The sequence below is a fragment of the Chamaea fasciata genome, unplaced genomic scaffold (genome assembly GCF_029207755.1).
Source record: "Chamaea fasciata isolate MVZ Bird 193981 ecotype frontalis unplaced genomic scaffold, bChaFas1.0.hap1 SCAF_18, whole genome shotgun sequence".
Taxonomy (NCBI): domain Eukaryota; kingdom Metazoa; phylum Chordata; class Aves; order Passeriformes; family Sylviidae; genus Chamaea; species Chamaea fasciata.
The window spans coordinates 11,220,852-11,241,883 of NW_027094103.1; the positions used below are offsets into that span (position 1 = coordinate 11,220,852).

Here is a 21,032-nt window from a genome sequence, read left to right on the forward strand (position 1 = left end):
ATGACTTCTTCAAAGCTTTCCTACTGCTTCCCAGAACGAGCTGCCTGACTTGGAAAAGGGACATTGTTAGGTCACTTTGGGGGCAAGCTTGCCGTGATGCCTCGACTGAAAAAAAAAAACAAGTGCGTAGTACGGAACTTGAAAGTAAAAAATCCAAAGAAGTGAGAATTGTCTGTTGCCACTGGTGAGGCAGAGAAAGGCAAAAGCTAATTAAACGTGTCTTGGTTTTCACTGCAGTCTTGAGTAGGAAGTGCTGGCTCTGCTGATAATCAAGGGAGCTGAGCCTTAATCCAGAGGATTCTGAGCTTCAAGAACAAAGTAACCTGAGAGTGTCCCTTCAATGACAGAGCAGCCAGTTACCAAACTTAACATTCTTTCTTCTGTCACTGTTGATCTTAGTCTTGCTTGTATAATGATACTTAGCATTCATCCTTTCATTAACTGACGCCTTTTCTTTCTTTCCTTTTCAGCAATACTGGAGTAATCGCTTCCTAAACAATTTTGCAGAAATGTAAGGTTGTTTTGTTGCGTGCATGTGTTTTTAGCAACACATCTACCAAAACTTCTGCATGTATCGTGTAAAGATTCTTTGCTTTCCCTAAAAACAAAACTCATTGTGTTCTCTGTGGAAGAAATGTGTGGTACCATTAGGACTTCATGATACAGATGTACAAACGTGCAATATAGCTTACCAAGCTGGAACTCTCTCCAGAGAAGTTGGGTTTCTGTGCTGCATGGAGAAGAGTTTGGTTATCCTTGAACAAGAATTGCGGAGCTGTCAGCCGATTTCCATATTCCTGTATGTAAAATGTCAGTTTATACAATGTACAATATCAGATAATGCATGCCTTGGGTTGTAGACGGATCTCTCTCTGTATTGTATCATCCAAACATCCTACTCCAACAGCTTCTGTACAATGCTCTCCTATTTATAAATCCATGGAAACGATTACAGATGAATGTTAAACCGTAAGCCTCCACTTCATAACATTGGATTTTTTTATCATCTGTGCAAATCAACCTCTTTTGCACTGTAATGTAACTTATTTAAATCTAAGGCAGTAAGACAGATGTTGGTGCAATACAAAATATCGTGATGCATTTATCTAAAAAGCAACAACGACGTAGCCAGTTCCCACAGCTGCATGTGTGACCTTTTAGAAGTTGTAAATAAGATCAATTGTCTTATTGACATGCTGACAGTAAGGAGCATCACACCTAGTTTCATTTGTATCAGGTAAATAAATTTATTCTACAATACGTACTCGGCGTGTTATTTGATGCACTTTGTTTCCTGCAGGTCCGTGCGCAGGCACTGCAGCTCGCTCTTATTTTAATGGCAGGATGACACTTATAGCACCAACACCATTGCAATCTTTCCTCCTAGAACTATGCAGATGCAGCTGCTCCTCGGCAGTTTTGACCTCCTCGCTGGTGTGATTTCCTCTGTCCAGGGGCTTGTGTGTGTGTTTAAGGGACACTGTCAAGTACTTTGATCACTCAGTTTTTTTTTTAAATGCTCCATTGTTTGTAAAATCCCTCTGAGAAACGTAAAATAAACAATTCTTTCCCAACTACTTTTTTTTTCTTTTTTCTTTTTTTTTTTTTTTTTTTTTTTTTTTTTTCTTTTTTTTGGTCCTTTTCTGTTTTCTAAATTGCCCCAAGCCTAAAGCAGCTCCTGGTCTTTTCCCTTTCCGTAGGCAAAAGGAAGATGAGGCAAATGTGTTTGCTCCAAACCACACCACGAGCATCCTGCTGGGAGTGCTTGGCAGCTGGGGCTCATTCCCTTCCCCAGACCGGGGGCTGTTCTGCCACGAGCTCACAAGGCTGCTGCTGGGCAAGGCTAAAGCACTCCCAGGGTAAAAGCTGGAATTTCCAAAGCCCAAACACCAGATTTTGTTTGGAATAAGAGACAGCTTAGGAACGCGTTTTACAGTAAATGTAATGCCTCTTAGCCTCCTGCCCCTGAGAGCCTGCAAACAGCTCTATCCAAATGAGGTGACACATCTGAGACCCTTCAAACGCAACAGTGCGAGGTTTAAAAACACAAGGGCCGAATTCCACGGTCCGGCAGCTCTATAGGATGGTGGAGGGTGGGTTAACGCATCGGGCTGAGCTGCTGGTGGCGGCTTCCTGCCATGGGAGTGCTGCGCTGGGCAGGCTGAGCTCCGCCGCTCGCCGCCGGGCTCTCCCTTGTCTCCCCTGCAGCTCTTCCCGCAGCCGGGTTTAGAGCCGGGCCGTGGCAGGCAGGGCCAGCGCTGTCAGCACCGCCCGTCCCCTGCGGGGCTCCCTCAGCGACACCTGAGCTCGGCGCTGGCCAGGGCAGGTGGGGAAGCGCCCCACGAGCATCTCGTGCCTTTCGCAGCCCCGGCCCCGCTGGGAGAGGGGAGCGCGGAGCTCCCCGTCACTGCTGTACCCACGCGCCTTTCTCCTGCCGCTGGAAACACTCCCCAGCCCCGGGGCCAGGAGCAAAGCTCAGCCATGACAGAAGGCGAGGTGCATTCCTCGGCCGCTGCCAGCAGCTCCGCGTTCAGACAGCGCTGGGCAAACTCACACCTTGCTTTTTAAACATTTCTTTAAATGATGATCTGCAAGTTTAAGCAGAATGAGGCCCCCAGCTGGAGTACAGCCATGTGAGGAGAACGTGATGCGCAGTAGGTTGCCAAGGTGCTCAGTGCAAGAAGAATATGTGGTAAGAGATGCTGAAATAAACAGCTTCATCTTCCCCCTCCTCCTCCTCCTCTTCTCCTTGCAAACCCCCAGCTCTAAAGCACCACACGGATGAGCCCACTGACGGCACAGAGCAAAGAAACCGCTCCCCACAGCTCAAGTTATGAGGCATTATGGACATATTACATTCAACTCTAAACACAGGGGGCAGGAAACATCCCTATTTTTACCTCGAGGTGAATTTGAGTCTGATTACAGCCCACATCCACCCCCAGGAGAGTGGGTGAGAAATGAGAGGAGCTCTGAGCACCTGAAGAGGTCTTGCAAAAGATTTCATCCCAACAGTTTACCCACAGGGAAGTGCAGAGAAGACTTTGGACATCCATTTATCAGGATTTTACCTCATACCCCAAACCATCACCCCACTTGCCACATTGCTGTTTTGATGGGATGATAAAGGAGGAAAAGGAATCTGATCTCCAGACTCACCATGTCCTTGGCCCCTCTGGAAGCTCTTGGAAAGGGAGCCTTATACAGAGCAAACATCCACTGGGAACACACAGCCCAGGCTTTGCAAAGGCCAAGCCAGTGAGTGAAAACAGAGATTATTCCTTCTATTTCGTTGTTCCATCAAGTGATAGCCATGGACTGGCCACAGGGCTTTTTAATAAATAAATTGTTACACTGAAGTTCCCCAAGTGAACATTTTAATTTCTCCCTAAGCTGTTTGCACCAAAATAACTGTATTTTATTATCTATTTCCTCCCCAAACACCCAGTCTTACATACATCCTTGCCTCCTCTTGGCCAGCTTCCAGAGGACATTTTAACCAACTAAGGCTATTTAGTTTGAAATCACAGGTTTATACTAAGTTGAAGCCCTCCTAAGGTGACTAAATTTAAGACCCATGGACACTGCAGATCTGAGGTTTTTTAATATATTTGGTTGTGGTATGCTTGTGTAACTTGAAACGACAATGGCAGACACAGCCTTTTGAGATTTCCTTACCACTGAGATCTAAATGAGGGAATAAAGTTTGCTGAATCAGAAATCCTGCCTGCTTCTGCCCTGGATGGATCAGTTTCCACATCACTGAGCTGCTGAAAAGCAAGGAGGGAAGAATCACCACACAAAGAAGCTTAATGAGGAAGACAGTTAGTGAAAGGGGGGGGGAAGTCCTAGTTAATCAAAAATCTCTCTGTAATCAGCAGCAGCAGAAAAAGCAGCAGCACCTCGATTCAGTAAAGAACACTGATATTGGCCAGCAGTCCTCAGTCCCTCCTTTATTTCTGCTTCACAACTCCAGAATTCCCATCATCTAGAACTCTTCAGAATTAGAAACAGTGCCAGAATTGCAGGTGTTATCAGCACATGATAGGAGTAAATGCATTATTTAGGCAATTTCTAACCACACCATGAACATGAGCTGCTTTTAGACCCTGGTAAATTCAGCCTTTTAGCCCTTACCCAGGTCCATGTACAGTTTAAAGAAATTCTGTCCCCCTCCCATCACTTCCTGTCAAAGTAGGAAAGAATGAAAAGTTAGTAATGAAATATGTGATTTAAGTTCAAGGATTCCAGGCAAACAGGGGCACTCTGCCCTTACCCAGCACCTCAGGCACACCAACACTTTACGGCACAACTGGATGGCAACAATTTCTTGCCTCATGTCCAAACTGTTTCCCTTCCATCACTGATCTAACACAGCCTGAACTTCAGTTCATGGCTTTGTGATCTTCTCTTCTCGGGTGCAGAGCATGTGATTGAGGGAGGGAATGAGGTCAGCTGCTTATTAAGGGCTAATTGTTACATTCCCTGAACTAAATGCCTCTAACTGCACTGGAGAGTACCAGACCTCTGCAGAACCAGAGATCACATTCTAAAATTAAAGCAGTAATGAAGGCTCATTAATAGGCAAGCAGAATCCCTCTAGAATTCTGAAGTGAGGGCCAAATATATCTCTCTATACAATCTCAATCTCAAAGTTCAGCAGGCACAGTGCAGCTCCTAGCAAAGATCACACACAGCTCTGTGATCCCAACACCTCAGGTACTCACCAGGCTTCATCTGCAGACTCTCACAAGTTCTCATTTTCAGTAAGGGAGCAAGTTCTCAGGGAACCGAAGCTGTGAGGACACAAATCACTTTCTGACAGCCACCTCAAGGTGTTCTGAGGTGTGCCTGGACTGGCTTGCTCAAGCTGCACCTAAGGACTCATCTTGAAGGAGTTTTAGTTTCCTGCCTGTTCTAAAAGCAGAGATTATCAGAATATCTACAAACACACTACAGAATGGTTTCAACAGAACTGTGGCTTTCCAGTTTCCTCTTCTACGTAAATACTTCAGAGAAATGTGTTAGTCAGTGGTTTCCACCTGAAATGAACGAGCTGTTCAAAGGAACCATTAGAATAAAATGGCTGAAAAATACATCACATACCTCATATACTCCTCAGCACAATTAAATGTGTCCTGTCTTTAGTTCAGTAACACAAACAACTCGATTTTCATCCACAGCAGAGGTTTGGAATACAACTAAAAAGCTAATGCAGCCACCCAGCTTTCAGCTGCAGAATGTGTCTGGTGAATGCTGAGTGTGAGGAGAAAGCAAAGGGGGTTTTTTATATAAAAATAGATGCTTTGAATACGCTGGCACGTTTTTTTCTGTTATGAGACATGTGACAAGCTGAAATCCATTCACTGCATCCCACAGCAATGGCAAAGAGATGAAGAGGACGAGGCCTCTCCTCTGCCAGAAAGTCATTAATGAAATACTTGCTGTCCCTGAGGGGTGCACACAGTTGGTGGATCTGCTCACTGCAAGAGCAGGAGCAGCTTAAGCCAATCCAACTGCCACGGCAGCTTTGCTTTGCTGCTCTTCCCCTGTCACCTTCAAATAACCAGAACTCAGGTTGGTTATTTTGGAAACTCCAAAGCCCACAGAATTCCAGAGAGAACAGACAAGCAGCTGTTTTCTTTTCTTAAATGGATGAATTACTGGAGTCCTCCTCTGTAAGCCATGACATCCCAGAACATTTCCAAAACACACAATCATCTGCCTCTTTTGTTGAGCATTTTTGACACAACATCACAGAGGGATGTTTTACCCTTATCTGCCTTTCAGGGAGAAGCTTCTTTTGCCATGTATTTGTAACAAACAGCCATTTTTTCCTCCAACTTATACACAAAACTATTTTTTTAAGCTTTCTAAATAGTCTGTGTGCTCCAGCATACCTGTGGTAACAAAACAAATAGAAAAGGAATTAAACTCTCGATATAAAGGTTAAAAAAACACATTTTGGTAAAGACTAAGGAAATCAGAACTGTAAGAAAAATAAGTAATTCCTCTTCCCACACATCAAGCCCACAGAACTGAAACAGTTTCTAGATTACCCAAAGCAGTTCACCCTTGAATTGCTGAGGCTGGGAATTTGTACATGAAGCAATTTCACTTCAAAAGGTGAGGGGAAAAGACACGAATTCAAAAATTACCTGACAAAACCAGGAGGTACATAAACATGGAAAAAACAGGACAATATGTGTATTTGCATAATTTAACGTTTCTCCAGCAGTGCAAGGGGAGAGGGATGAATTCTTTTTATAGCATTTTAAATGTCAGTGCTGTACACAGAATGTAAAGTGCTTTTGAGTCATCGCTGCAAAACCTTCCAGGAACATACTGAAATAAAACTAAACTGCATTTTAAAATAAATGCTCATGTACAGACTTTAAGTGATTGCAGGGTTTAGTAAGGGTTGAAGAAATGACTTTAATTCTCCACCACTGGCTCAATTCCGTACACAGAGAAATCAGTCAGCTACAAAAAGTGTCCTGCAAGTCCAAGTTGTCTGTTGTCCCAAATTTATCCTGGACAGCGCAGGTAATGCCCTAGAAAAAGACAAATTAACTCAACAAACACAGCCAAAGAAAAGTGCTGCTGACTTCCCTGGGAGCAGCTCCCCCAGACTCAGATGGCTGCACACAAATGAGCAAGACCTTTCCCAAAAAAGGAGTATAAACCACTGTGTTTACAGCTTGCCCAAGCACATTTAGCCCTGAACAGAACTCAGACATTGTTTTCATCACGAACAACAGGCTCGTTACACACCTCAGATTCTGATGGTTTTAGTTTTAGCAGGAATTTTTCAAAATGAAAGTTGCAAATAACCTCGGATGCAGTTAGTCCCTTACACTCAATAAATAAGAAGCATCAAGAATCTCCACAGTATTGAGATGCACAGAACTATTAATTGGTTTCGGAGTCTATTAAAAAAAAAAACAAAAAAAAAGTCCTTTGTCACTGAAAAAAAAAAATCATAGTTTCTGTTCTTCTGAGAAGAGTGGCCCTAGTGGTGTGTTCAAGTGCCAAAACAAGCAGCAGGAGGCTTTTATTGCATCCCAAACCACTGTTCTTGATCTGCCCACTGAGCTGCTTCACTGTCACTGCCTTCCAAGTCCCCCTCTTCTCCACTTCCCTCCATGTCATCCACATCCTCTTCCTGGGTGGCATCTGTTGGACTTTCCTCTTTTTCCATTTTCTGCAAACCTTCCAGGGACTTCTGATCGTTCGGATCCAAACTGAAGAAAGGAAGAAAAACAAAGCATTGACTTGAAACCTTTCTTTCTCTTTGTGGCCTCAGTGTAAAGAGTAACAATAAAATCTCATCCTGTTGTCTATACTTCCTGTTTAACATCACCAGGAAGCTTATTTTAGACGATGATGCAACTTCCCCTGGAGCCGCTGTAACACTGAGTCTTAAATCTCTTTTATAAAACACTTCTGATCCCCAAGAACACGTTTATCTAAACATCCCACTCTTCCAGAAAACTTAGTCACCTCTCCCAACAATGCTAATTATAAAGTAACATGAAAGCAGTAAAGATTTAAATGACTCTGACTAAATATAATCTGTGCAGGCAAAAACCAGCTGACCCATTTAAGCTATGCAAGTTTGCAGCGGACATAATGTGCTGGATTTAAGGCAAATTGAAGATGTTGCAATCAAAACATGGGAATATTTAACCAAGTAACACCCTGAAATAGCATTTAGATTATGTTAAGTTGAATCATACTGTTTAAATTTATCCAACAGCTCATTTTCATATGCATCTTCTAGTGTAAAGGAATGGATCCTAAAGTCTGACTAGAAAATAATTAATAACTATAAATAATTCCATGCCTTAATCCTTTTGTTAGTCAAGCAATCACGAGCCTAACGACACATTTAGCATTAATACAGTCCCTACATTTTGCACTTCTCAGTTCCAAATCTTAAGACCAACCAATTCATGAACAGGGTGTCATTTGTGTGGTTTTGTTTGTTTTGAGGGAGAATGACACAAAGCCACCTCTGATTCTCATCCTAATCAATTAGCAGCTCATCAGTGAAACTGATGATGGGTTTTTACAAAGCTCCTGCAGTCTCAGGGTGTGCTTTACCTCAGGGCAATGCTGTACTGGTCCATGGCCTCCTGGTACTCGTTGACAGCCACCAGGAAGTCCCCCAGGATTCGGTGCAGGACACAGTCACTCTGGTTGGCCAGGGCATTCCTCAGCAAGGCAATCCCATCTTCATATTTCTGCTCTCTACCTGTTCACAGGCAAAACTACTGGCTTAATCAATAGCTGAGACATCTATAAAAGGCACAGTGTTCAGAGACTCCCCAGCACAAGGCTATTTGTCCCTCTAGACCTGTCTGCAGGCAGGACAGCAGTGCTCTGCTTCTTGCAAGATTAACTCTAAACAACGACTTTTTGTTGCAATAGCTGTTACATTCACAATTACATCTACTTTGAAGTCAAAACGTTTTGTTTGCTTTAAGTGTAACATCAGCTGCTGGATGCAATTAATTCCTGTGATTTTCCCTTCAGGATAGAACTGATAAACCCCTGGACTGTATCATCACTGTTACATCCTTCACATGGATGTGGCTCCAGAACACCCTTCCATGTACAAGGGTATATTTAAACAAACCAACACGGGGGAAAAAGGAACTTACTGAGCAGTTCTGCCTTCTTCACCACAGCCTTAATGTAGTCAGGTCTTTGTGTGAGAGCTTTGTCCAGCAATGTTTTTGCCTTCTCCTGCGTGACCGGGTCCTCCAGGCAGACTGTGGCCAGCAGGGTGAGGGTCTGTGCGTTTGCCCCCAGGGTTTTGTAGACGTTGTTTGCCATCACCATGGCTTCACGGATGCTGTTGGATGCCAGGTAACACTCGATGAGACCTGGTGATGTCAGATGGAAACACTTCAGGGTCTGAGTCAGCACCACAGGCTCATCCCTCCACGATTATTCGCACTTAGTAGCGCTCAGGTGCTGAACAGCTGACGCTCCAATAAGCAAATACAAATTGCAATTGAGAAAGTGAATCGATACATGTCAACAGACTCATTCTACAGATGTTTATTAATGGTGAGGCACTGAAAAAAAATCCAACCCTAAGAACACCTAATCTAACATTTTTGTCCAATTCCAATACTGAGAGAATTAATACTACACCGGGACTCTTCACTACTTGAAGCTGCTGTTGAGATCGACAAGATTTAAATACTAAAGTCAATATGACAAAATAAAGCTCCCAGCAGAACTAACCATCAATTAACATCATCATCTGAAAGCCAGCTGCTCGAAACACAGTTTTGTTCACATCCAGATTAAACCAAGAAAACCCCATTTGGAAAAGCATTCCCACAAAGCCGCGCGTTCCCTCGCATCCCTCGCCCGATCTCATCACAAGGTTCTGGCGTAATAATGATTTACCAGAAAGCCAAGGGGAGGAAAGAACTGCCTTCCACTCCCTTGCCACATCACCAGCATGGCAGCAAGCCTGCCAGAGAGGGGCTGTGGGCAGGGGCTCACCCTCGTAGCAGTCGAGGCGGCAGGGCGCCAGGCGGATGGCCTCGCGGAAGTGGATGATGGCCTCCTGCACCCGGCCCATGTTGCGCAGGGCGGCTCCCTTCAGCAGCAGGGCTTGGACACTGTTGCTGTTCAGCTGGATGGCTTTGGCTCCCAAGTATAAGGCACGGGAGTATCTTTTGCTGTAGAAACTGTGACACCTACAGATAAAGGAGAGGGACTGTAAATACGCGGTGCCTGTGCGTAGTCATGGGGGTTTTTGAACTTCTTGCGTTTGAAGTTAAGAAAAAGATGTCTTCAGAGATTTAAAAAAACCCAGTATAAATATTAGAAGTGTTACTGTTTAATATATTGCTGGTATTGCACAGCTGTGTAACTCTCATAGATTTAACATACAGCAAACGAACGCAATAGATATTTACAGAGAGTTAATAATGTAAGGTAGCCATGAACGGAACAGACAGCAAAGAAAAGCACCTTCTGAACAAAACAAGCTGAACCCACTGTGTCAGCTGTAACCCACCACATTCAAACTGAGAGCTGAGGTGAGAAAGGAAAGGAAACAACTCACCCAGACACCACCCAGGGCTCTGCATGCTGGTCAGAAATATTGAAGAGACGGCAGCCCAAGTTCTCCACATCCTCCAGCCGACCCTCACGGGCCAATAAATAACCATAAACATCCATCCCTAAAGAGACACGGGGCAGGATCAACCCTCCACAAATGGGAAGTTCATTCACAAGAAAAAACAGCCACAAACCCCACAAACACCTACTTTAAACTGTGCAATTGCCTGGATGGGTTCAAGACACGCAGCTTCTGAATGTCAAATCTGGAGTGAAAGCTGGGTAAACAATACACAATATTCCACTGCATGTAGCTGTTACTCTTCAAGTCAACCTTCTCTCAGGATATACTCACCTTTTATTAGGTAAGGGTCCAGCATTTGTGCTTGTTCAAATTTTAGAATAGAGTTTTTATTATCTCCAGCTCTGAAGTACAGATCTGCTAAGCTCCCCAGCAAGTCCACATTATCCCTCAGCAATGACTTCTTCTCTAAAGAACTTAAAGGGAAAAAAAAATGCCTGTTATTTATAAATGACAGTTTGAATATCATCATATATAAGAATTTATATATGATTTGATTGCACCATGCTCTTTCCACTCTTACCAAATGGTGTTTATTGCTCTGGTGTTGTCTCCAGTATGCACGAAGGCATATGCCTTGATCCACACTGAGAGCCAGTCCAAGTTGGGAATGCTCTGGATTATGTTGATGGTCATGGAGGCCACTTCTGCTCCCTTCACCGACAGCGAGAGCAAGCCTGTTTAGAGGGGTTCACACATCAATCTCAGCCACCCAAAACTGCTTTTGATACAAATTATCTGAGGAGCAGAAACTCCCTGCCTTGACAAGCACAAACAGCTGGTTACAGGGCTCCTTACAATTTCTATAACGTGGGTGTGACATGCAAATGGCAAGACAGCCAGAGAGGTGTAATTAAAACGTTAACACTGAACACTGCAGCGCTCACGGAGTGCAGACACCCACCTAGGATGGCATCCAGGGCCAAGGGGCACTGCCTCAGCACCTCTTTGTAGCTCGTCACCGAGGAGCGCTCCTGGCCTGCCTTCTTGTAGAGATTTGCCAGCATCATGTTGATCTGCAGACAACAGAAACGCGGGGACAGCCGAGTGTGAGGAAGGAGAAGGAAACACTAAGAAAGGTCACAACTCTGTCTTCAAGCCTGCCTGACTCTGTTCTGGGCAGAAGACAAAATGATCTGCATTTCTGAGAACAAGCTAAGGTGCCATACAGTATAAAATGAAAACTGGGGCTTCTTTCTGAGTACAGAAAGAAAATCTACATTCTTTTGTACGTGCACAGTGCACCTTGAAATCAAAAGATGGGCAAGCGCTTGTACACGATGCCAAGAAGGATCTGCATACCCATTCATTGGTCCCTTCCAGGAATCTGTCTGTATCCATGGAAGTGTTTGAATTAGCTTAGCAAGAAATTTTCCATTCAGCTTCTGAATGAAGCCTTGATTGATCAAAACCAGAAATTGTCTGAGCTCCTCACAACACAAGTAGCTGTTTTTTGCTGCAGCTTTTTCATTTACTGGTCTATATAGGAAAAAAAAATCTGCTTTTCTCAATCTTTTCTTCTTTTTCTGTTCTGCAAGCTGGTCAGAACACTCTGACATTAACTGGAGTTTTAGCCATGTACACTTTTAGGACAATTTAACATGAAACACAGTTGACTGATCTGATGTGTTAATCTTTTAAGCCCTTCTGGGTAACAGAGCCAGCAAGCAAAGACTCCACAGATTTGGCACTGCAGACCACAAAGGGATCTAAATATTTAACATTATCTAAACTGTTGTTGAAAAGGATTAAAAGATTTTAAGATGGAGCACTAGCAAACCTTCTACTTGCCAAAGTCTCCAGCCTTTCAAGGATTTGGCATTGCTCCAACTATACAAGAAGTTATTAAAGATGCTCAAAACATTTAACTCTTTTCGTTATTTTTTCTTGAAATTCTTTCTAACAGAGGAAATATAAAATTAGTATGATTTTAAAGAAAAGGGTCCACATTAGCGAATTTAAAATTAGGAAATGTTACTGAACAATATTTAATTGATGAAAAAGACACAATGCCATTAAACCTGTATATTATCTTCTGCCCTAGAGATACACTGACCAAGAACCTGTGACAAAAACCTGCCAGAACTCACCTTTGGAGTTCTCTGCCTGGAAGGAATCCCATCAAGAATAGCAATGGCATCTTTATCTTGCTTCAGCATTGTGTAACATTCTGCCATTTTGTATTTCACTTCAATTTCTGACGGTAAACACTGAAACAAAAAAGAAAGATTGAAATACGATGGTGGTTTAATCAGGTATGAAACTTCTAATGAAGTTTCCTCATAAATATTTACACTGTGTTGAAAAACACCTGGTGCATGTAAGTTAACAATGCAACTCACTGCTAGTTCATATTGTTCCTGTCTTCAAATTAAAATTATGAAGTGCACAGACAGAAAAACTTCATGTTGGAGACCATTTTAAGTTTTGCATTAGAAAACACCACACAGATATTACCAAACTAATTAGCCTTATTTGACACGATAAATGCACAATCTAAGGTATTTAACAGACATGCAAAGGTGATGCTCAGGGATGTGCTTAGTGATGGACTTGGCAGGGATTCAGTCCTAAGGATCTCTTCCAGCCTCAGTGACTCTGTGAATATTGAGTCAGCAACATTAACTGAAAGGGAGAACGTGATCACTGGATGCAGCACATTATCAGTTCTTAAATACCTGGCTTTGGGGTGTTGATGCAGCATTCCCAGTGGAAGGTCTGACTTTGGAGGTTTTACTTAAGGCTTTTTTCTGCTGTAAGGCCATCGTGTACTTGCTGACAGCATTCCTGTACTCCTTGTCATGGAACAGGGAGTCTGCATGGTAGACAAGGAGCTGGTACTTCTGAGAGGGAGAGAACAGTTCCCTGGAGGAAACGCAGACAGAAAGGCTCAGATCAGATGGTTGCACAAGAAGCAAAACCTTACAGACCCAAAGTATTTGTAGCTTTGGTTTGTCTGGCTTCAACTTGCAAGTGCTGCAGCTTCTCTATTGCACTGGAAGGACCATTGAGTAACAGCACTGACTCCTCACACAGGGGTTATCTCACCAATTTCTTTTATCTGCAAGCAAACAAATCCAACAGCCACTCCTGACACCTCCTCAGCAACAGCGGCTCAGTGTTTGGCTGCTTGGCCGCTGCCCCCATCCTTTCCATAACACCGCATCAACTTTCTCCCAGGACCCATTCACCTTTTATCAGGTAAGGATCCAGCATTTTGCCCGTTCAGATTTCAGAACAGAGTTTTGTTGGAATGAAGTCAAGTTTAAAAGGCAACCCAGCTCCTTGTACAGTTGTTCTGGTTCTAATCCCTATTCCTACATTATACAGACCCCCTTTATAACACTGTTAGTATGTGTGCAGACCAAATGACTCAACTGTGACCTTCCAGGACCCGAAGGGAGCCAACAGAAAGCACGGAGAGACAATTTACAAGGGCCTGGAGGGACAGGACAAGGGGGAATGGCTTCACACTGACAGGGGGCAGGTTTAGATTGGAAAAATTCTTTCTTGTGAGGGTGGGGAGGCCCTGGCACAGAGAAGCTGTGGCTGCCCCATCCCTGGAAGTGTCCAAGGCCAGGCTGGATGGGGCTTGGAGCAAGCTGGGATAGCGGAAGATGTCCCTGCTCAAGGCAGGAGCGGTGAAACAAAACAATCTTCAAGGTCCCTTCGGTGATTCTCTATTTTTCTGCCAGGACACCCATGTTGTAGCAGGTACCCAAAGGGACGCTGACGCTGATACCCGAACTGAGGCGGGCTCCATCCCCGGCACGGACAGGGGCAGGGACAGGGACAGGGGCAGGGACAAGGACAGGGACAGGGGCAGGGACAAGGACAGGGGCAGGGACAAGGACAGGGACAGGGGCAGGGACAAGGACAGGGGCAGGGACAAGGACAGGGGCAGGGACAAGGACAGGGACAGGGGCAGGGACAAGGACAGGGGCAGGGACAAAGACAGGGACAGGGGCAGGGACAAGGACAGGGACAAGGACAGGGATAGGGGCAGGGACAAGGACAGGGACAGGGGCAGGGACAGGGACAGAGGCAGGGACAGGGACAAGGACAGGGACAGGGGCAGGGACAGGGGCAGGGACAGGGACAAGGACAGGGACAGGGGCAGGGACAAGGACAGGGGCAGGGACAAGGACAGGGGCAGGGGCAGGGACAAGGACAGGGGCAGGGACAGGGGCAGGGGCAGGGACAGGGGCAGGGACAAGGACAGGGGCAGGGACAGGGGCAGGGGCAGCGACACCCCAAAACCGGCCCCGCTCCCCTCACGCCCCGCGCGCGCCCCCTGCCGGCGGGGCACTCACGGGTTGTTGCCGCTCATGGTGAGGAGCAGCCCGCTGAGCAGCCGCACGTTCGAGTGCAGCCCGGCGGCCGCCATCTCGCGGACGTGCTCCACCACACTCATGCTGCCGCCGGCGGGGCGGAGGGGACGGCACCGGGCGGGGGAAAGCGGGAGAGACCCCGAGCGAGGCACCGGCCACGGAAGCGCCGCCGCCCGCCGCCACTCCAAAATGGCGCCACCGCGGGGTCCTCGCGCGCCGCCGCCCGCAGGCGGCCGAGGCAGTGCCCGCGCGGCCCGACAGGCGCGCGGAGGGCAGCCCGCGCCGAGGAGCCCCCGCGGCGGCGGGACCGGCGTGAGGGGAGGGCGGCGTCCGGGCGCCGCTGTGAGCGGATCCGCGCCCCTGGGTCTGCCCTGGTGCGACAGACGCGCTCCCCGTGCCTCCACAGCTCCCGAGTCCGCCCCGTGTCCTCCTGCCAATGCGCTGATGGTTGTTGCGGCTAAATGTGACTGAGGTGTCCGAGATAACGGCGCTCCTGCCTAATAAAAATCGGTAACGGAGGAGAAAGACCTTTCAAAACCTACGTTTCTCCTGGGAAATGACTAGGCCTACCGTTAACTACAAGGATAGACTGAGAGATGAATCATAAACTTTATTTTCCCACCTTTATTACAAAAACGTTTTAAAACATAGCTATCCTATTCATGAAAATGCAATCAGTGAGAACTTTCAGTTTGGACATGCCATCTATGTTACTGGGAGAGTAACAAAGCTGTCAGCAAACAAATAACACCAGGCAGCCAAATATCACAAGCACCAGGTAACACTGAAAGTGTGTTGGTGTGTGGTGACTGTGACACGAGTCCTGCCATGAAGGAACAGAACCTGAATAAACTAAAAGTGGATTTGTGTTCTTCCAGAAATCATCAGCGCAGCTTTTTACCAGTTTGTGAGTGTTTGAATGCGCCGTCAGGAAGGCAGCCAGAGACGCAGCTGTGTGGGATCTGCCTGTGTGACCCTGTAAAGGCATTTCGGGAGCACAGCTCTGCAGAGACAGACTGCTAAATGAACAGGTAAATAGCTGCAAACTGCAGGTCCTGCATGAATCCCAGTTTTCAGTGAGAATGATTCACTTCCTACTGATAAACGTTACACAGTAATCATGGAATCACAGAATGCTTTGGGTTGGAAGGGACCTTAAAAATCATCTCGTTGCACCCATGGGCAGGGACACCTCCCACTACCCCAGCTTGCTTCAAGCCCCATCCAACCTGGCCTTAAACACTTCCAGGGATGAGGCAGGCACAGCTTCTCTGGGCACCCTGTGCCAGGGCCTCACCAACTTCACAGGAAGATTTTTTCCCAGAATCCAACCTAAACCAGCCCTCTGTCAGTTCAAAGCCATTCCCCCTTGTCCTGGCATTCCAGGCTCTTGTTCACTCACTTCAACTCCTGGACGGCTACAATTAGCCTTTCACAAAAAAAGCCAAAACATAACAAAAATACCCTCTTTGATTTCTCTGAAGGCTGTCCACAAGACACACAGTAGTTACCACGTTAATTACAAGCGAATTTTATTGAAAACAAGGTAAAAATCACTGCACTGGACAACACAGCGTGAGAGGTCTGTTTTCCCTGGACATACGACACCCAGACTCCAGCCAGCAGAGCAATGACACAGCTCCCCTGCCCCACAGCCAAGCCCATCTCTTCTCTTAAATACAAGCCCTGTTCTAAATGCTGTAGCCACGATTACAAAGCAGCTTGCATCTGAAACAGCACGTTAGAAACCACTTATTAAGCACCAGCTTAATAATATTTGCTCACACAACTTATCTTTTTGCTCTCCCTCCCTCAATCACTCATTGACAGGTTTGGTTTTTTTCTTTTCTTTTTTTTTTTTTTTTTTTAAACTTCATAAGCACTTAATTCTTCCTTGGTACAAAATGTATCCAAAACAAAGGCAAAAGACTTGAACATCTTGCAGTGGAAATGCTTAAAGTTGTCGCCACTTTGCTTCACTGTCCAGGGCCTGAGAGACTCTTGTTCATGAACTGCCTCTTCACAAAGCAGATCCACCACTGCAGAAGGAAGTACAGAGTCAGAAAATCTGCAGAAGTGGTTTCCATTGACTTTAAAGTGTTTCATCTCTGACACACAACAAATATTAAGGCTCCAGTTTTACACATAATTTTCCACACTGTTTTCTAGTGAAATTGGGTTGAACACGACAATAGGAATGGACACAATGAGTTCATATTCTACTTTCTCTTATTTTCCTTTTATTATATTTTATTCCAATACAATGATAATGCACCAGGAAGCTATGCCTTTGAAACTAAATTACCCTAAGTAATTTCAACATTAAATGCAGTCGCATTTGCACATGTAACATGTGAACACTCAGGAGGTGACTCATTCATTGATTAGCGATTTTTTTCAATCTGGATATGAGGCAAAACAATCAACTTCAAAGCAGCTCTCAAATCAGAACTGCCTGGGAAGAGAAACAGCACCTCTCGTGCTTGTGAACTCCATTTGCAACGCCAGCCAAGAGCAGATGTTCAGTGCTTTGAAGAGCTGAACCAGACACCTCTTATTACTGCCCTGCTTTTGAAAGTAACCCAAACTGGCATTCACTGTCAGATCACATTAGATTAAATTTATTGGTAACTTGCAGCTGCCATTTCACTGTAAAATCAGACAGGCTTGGCTGAGGTTACCCACCCCTGAGCCTCACCCCATCATCTCACGTGGCTGAAAAAACACCCCCAACCTCTCATTAACCCTGTGGTGATGCCACTGAACTCTCACCTTGCTTGGCTTGTCACTCTGAGGGTCAAACACTTTGTCACAGAGGCGAAGGCCGGTTTCTTGCCTCAGCTGCTGCAGGTAGGCCCTCATCACCTCTGAAAGCAGCACAGCAAAACCAGGGTGAGCTGGGCAGCACCAACTCAAACTGGATTTAACAGGGAGGCATATCTTAGGAAGGATCTTAGGAAGGAACTGCTTAAAGCAGAGAGGGAGTTTCACCTCTGCAGGGACTACCCACTGGCTGAGCTGATTTGCCCAATTTATCTACGGAACCAGGGGGAATCCTCAAGGTCAGAAAATCCAGCTTAAGACAGACTGCAGATTTGGAAGGTTTTGTTTGAACAGTTATTGTTCTAAGTGCAGTTATTAAAGTGTGACCCTCAGAGGCCCTGGGTCAGCCTTACCTTCCTCCTGCTTGTTGGCAGGTTTGGCGTAAATGGCGTTCAGTGGGAAGCCAGGCTCCCCTGGGATTGGGAAGTTGGTGATTCCTAGCGTGTACATTTCCTTCTCTCCCTGGCCTTTGGAGTTACACTGGAAGAACCAGGCAAACAATGGGTTAGCAGTTAGGAACAAAAGCTGGCAGAGCATTAGACCCAAATATTTTACAAATCTGGAACATGGAAACTCATCAAGAAGAGCAACACAACACATCCACAGCCCTGGAGTATTTGAGGCTCTGACAACTGGGACTGGGGTGAACAGGATTATTTATTCCCCTGGAAGGAGAATATCAGGAAATCCTTTCCTGAGAACAATCCTCAGACTGTCTCCCACCTGCACAGAAATTCAGTTTTCATACCTTCTGCAGCTTTTTCAGGCACTCGGAAATGTAGAGGGTCACATAGATCAGTGTTCTGTCAGCCTCATTCTGCAAAACACGAACAGGAACTCTTAGATTACAGGACTTTGTGGAACTGATAAAGTCTGAAACAGGAATGGATTCAAGCCATTTTGGGCTATAGTTTCCCCATGAGAGAGAGATTTGCAATTCATGACATTTACCCAACTTTAAAGATTAAGTGGAAGGGGAGTTTTTGTGATCTTCTAGAATTACTTCCTTGAAAATAAATTTATATTCACAGCATCAACCCTCCAAAGAACTCAAATATGCTCAGTATCTCAAAAAATTACCTTAATTTCCTAATTTTTGAAGAAAACATATCTCAAAAAATTACCTTAATTTCATAATTTTTGAAGAAAACATTAGCTTTGAAGTAGTAGATGGCTTCATCTATAATATCTGTGTCCTTAGCTAATAAAAAAGAGATACAGAGTTAAGCAGTGCACTGTTACACTACATTTGTCGTAACTTTTACTCACTGAAATACATAAATAAGGATTATTGCAAAAGCAAAACCATGGTATTTAGAAAAAAGCAGAAGTCAGCACCACGTAACAGAAAGCCTCTGAAACACCAGGAGTTCAGACTGTAATATTTAAACTTCCTTCTCCCTTCTCCTTCCCCTGTGATATGTCACTTCACAAACAGCAGCAACTCAGCAGTTCCCCACTTTTCTACCACTTTTGAGTAACTCATCAGGGTTTTAACATCATAAAAGGATAGAAAAAATGTTTTTGGAGAAAGCATAGCAGCACAATCACTGAGATTCCATTATCCTCTTCAAATAAAGGAGGGGTGCAGAACACAGTGACAATCTGCCTTTTGCTACCATCCAAGGCTGGTTAAATCCAGAAACACTTCCTTTACATTTCCCTTTTCAGACTGAAGCACCACATTTCGGGGAATACCACGCCTGGGAAGTTCACGTGTTGAAGGGGAATCTGTACCCGGCTGCCTGTGGGCCCTGTTGGGGTGCCTGGAATTTCATTTCAGTTCTTGGAAGCCCCAGGTTTTGAACCTTTGAAGTACTGCTGTCCCTCAGAGCAGGCAGGCGTGGCCAGCCTCAGCCCAGAGCACAAGTTCTCTGTGGCCAAACCCCCACTTCCTCTGACACAGAGGCCTCACACCACCACAGCCTCCTCAAAACCCTGCTCAGGAGCACAGAAAACAGCAACCAGAGGTTTGGATTACTGAAACTACTCATTCAGCAGAACACGGAGCACAGTTATCTGTGCATAATTATTTTCTATGATTTGCACAACTCAAGTGGTTGAAAACTTTTCTCCTCTCTAAACTGCAAAGACTTCCATTTCCCACCAGTGATTCTTCTCACCACTCTAGCTGGGGCTGGCGTAGAGGAAGCCCTGAGATGATGAGCTACATGCAGTAATTCAGAGATTATTATAAACTCACTTTCTCGAGGTGCTGGGCCCTTGAACTGGCTCCTGATGGGTAACAGTGCCATGTTCCCAATTAGCTTGGTGTCTGAGTCCATTAAAGTGGAGTGGTAAGCCTAGAGACAGGGAGAGCTGGTTATTGATCCTACAGAAAATAGCCATTTCCATATCCAATCACATGTCCCATGTGTCTTCATCAAAAAGGAGTCACAGCTTAGTCCATTATGATGCTTCCAGCATTTTTTCCTTGCACAAACAATTGCTGTTTTCTATTTAGGTCCAGATCTTGGTGCCATTCCGGTGAATGCCAGGAAAGCACCACAACTGCCACCACTTGCAGTCACAGTGTTGGGAGATGGGACAAAATCCATGTTGTTGGTCTGCACAGTTCATCCCCAGGCTGCCTGACCCCATCCTGCCAGTACCAAGGGGTAACAGCCCTGCTCACCTGCCTGAGTTCTGGGGCATTGCACTGAAAGTTAGTTGGCCATTAAATAATATGTAATTTATTTCCATGTCTGGCTATTAACAGTAGATAATTATAAATAAAGCCAGGCTCAATGCATTAAAAAAAAAAAAAAAACCCACAAAAAAAACCCCAACAAAAAACCCCCAATAAAGCCAACAAAACTGATTCAAGGGAAAAACAAACCAGCTTTCTGCATATGACAAATTCTTCCTGCATAACAGTTTTTAAACAACTAATGAGTTTAGTTTTCGGCACCCTCCAAACGTTTCCTGGGTGCTGTGTCAGGCCACTGGGAATCCCTCATCTTTTGTGGGGAGCAGAGGATGTGGCGGGGGGAGGCTGGGTGTCAAAAGCAGTTTATTTCACTGAGGGGAAGGTGGTGTGAACAAAGCCAGAGCAAAGCCCTGCTGTGAGCGCCCTCTCCCCCGCTGCTGCCGGGGCTCGCACCCTCCCGGCTGCGGGTGGATCCCTGGCAGGGGGAGGAGGAAGAGGAAGAGGAAGGCGCTGGCCTTGCAGCAGCCTCCCATAAAGAGCCATTCCCCGCTCCCAGCAGCTCTCCCCGCAGCTGCAGCCCCTCTTTCCCCCCGCAGTGTCGGCGGCCAGAGCCCGCAGCAGAGCCCCTTTCCCGGCCCGGGATCGCCCCCGCCGCCCCCGGCCCGGCCCCGCCGCCCCGCGCCCTCCTGCCCGCGCTGCCGCCGCCGGGGCCGCGCAGCGCCGGGCGCGGAGCCGCTCACCGGCATCTCGAAGGGCAGGAGGCGGCTCGGCGGGGGCCGGGCGGGAGGGGAGCGGGGCGAACCGGGCAGGAAAGCAGACACGCAGCTTCCTTCTCCGCCTCCGCTGCAGGAAATGAGGCAGCGGCAGAGGCGGTGCGAGGAGGGGAGGCGGGAGCCGTGCACCGCCCCGGAGGCAGCGCAGCGGGAAGGGATCGCGGGGAGCATCGCTGTGCCCGGGCACTGCCCGTGCGGGGAAGGGGCCACGGAGAGGAGGCACTGCCGCTACCGGGAGGGGAGCCTGCTGCTCTTGTCGGGCACCGCCCGCTCGGAGAAGGGGC

At 46.2% G+C, this 21,032-nt stretch overlaps 3 protein-coding genes and 1 long non-coding RNA gene across 5 annotated transcripts in view; 2 read left to right on the top strand and 2 right to left on the bottom strand.

Moving 5' to 3' along the window:
* ATP2A2 (ATPase sarcoplasmic/endoplasmic reticulum Ca2+ transporting 2) overlaps window positions 1-1,577 on the top strand; it is a 43,984-nt gene extending 42,407 nt beyond the window's left edge. For both annotated transcript variants that reach the window (XR_010723355.1, XM_066199618.1), the window contains exon 21: window positions 471-1,577. Coding sequence is in view for 1 of the 2 variants with exons in the window: in XM_066199618.1 (XP_066055715.1) it covers window positions 471-484 (14 nt within the window). In the remaining variant the exon portion in view is untranslated. The remainder of the gene's footprint in view (window positions 1-470) is intronic.
* Window positions 1,578-3,278: 1,701 nt separating this feature from the next.
* ANAPC7 (anaphase promoting complex subunit 7) lies at window positions 3,279-14,677 on the bottom strand. Its single transcript, XM_066199619.1, has 11 exons — window positions 14,485-14,677; window positions 12,850-13,036; window positions 12,262-12,381; window positions 11,076-11,187; window positions 10,695-10,848; window positions 10,445-10,587; window positions 10,094-10,211; window positions 9,526-9,722; window positions 8,667-8,891; window positions 8,107-8,257; window positions 3,279-7,244 (listed from the first exon to the last, which is right to left on the bottom strand). Exons 1-11 carry the CDS (start codon window positions 14,583-14,585, stop codon window positions 7,055-7,057), a joined length of 1,698 nt encoding a protein of 565 aa, XP_066055716.1. The 5' UTR covers window positions 14,586-14,677; the 3' UTR covers window positions 3,279-7,054.
* A 142-nt stretch (window positions 14,678-14,819) lies between these two features.
* LOC136298552 (uncharacterized) lies at window positions 14,820-19,530 on the top strand. Its single transcript, XR_010723333.1, has 3 exons — window positions 14,820-15,280; window positions 15,381-15,533; window positions 18,997-19,530. It is a non-coding gene; the product is annotated as an uncharacterized lncRNA (long non-coding RNA).
* On the bottom strand, window positions 16,018-20,934 carry ARPC3 (actin related protein 2/3 complex subunit 3). Its single transcript, XM_066199335.1, has 7 exons — window positions 20,716-20,934; window positions 19,529-19,628; window positions 18,450-18,526; window positions 18,074-18,142; window positions 17,679-17,805; window positions 17,275-17,369; window positions 16,018-16,541 (listed from the first exon to the last, which is right to left on the bottom strand). The coding sequence occupies exons 1-7, from the start codon at window positions 20,917-20,919 to the stop codon at window positions 16,479-16,481; spliced, it is 735 nt and encodes a 244-aa protein (XP_066055432.1). The 5' UTR covers window positions 20,920-20,934; the 3' UTR covers window positions 16,018-16,478.
* Between the last annotated feature and the right edge of the window lie 98 nt (window positions 20,935-21,032).

Bases quoted from the DNA above. Each gene is read 5' to 3' on its own strand.
- ARPC3 (XM_066199335.1), bottom strand. From the start codon at position 20,919: ATGCTCCCCGCGATCCCTTCCCGCTGCGCTGCCTCCGGGGCGGTGCAC. The intron at 18,143-18,449 runs GTAATTTTTTGA...CGTGTTTTGCAG, and splicing joins TCAAAAATTATGAAATTAAG to AATGAGGCTGACAGAACACT. The intron at 16,542-17,274 runs GTGAGAGTTCAG...TTCCTTCTGCAG, and splicing joins AGAGTGACAAGCCAAGCAAG to TGGTGGATCTGCTTTGTGAA.
- ANAPC7 (XM_066199619.1), bottom strand. From the start codon at position 14,585: ATGAGTGTGGTGGAGCACGTCCGCGAGATGGCGGCCGCCGGGCTGCAC. The intron at 12,382-12,849 runs GTATTTAAGAAC...TTTTTGTTTCAG, and splicing joins CATCAACACCCCAAAGCCAG to TGTTTACCGTCAGAAATTGA. The intron at 8,892-9,525 runs GTGAGCCCCTGC...TGACATCACCAG, and splicing joins CCGCCTCGACTGCTACGAGG to GTCTCATCGAGTGTTACCTG.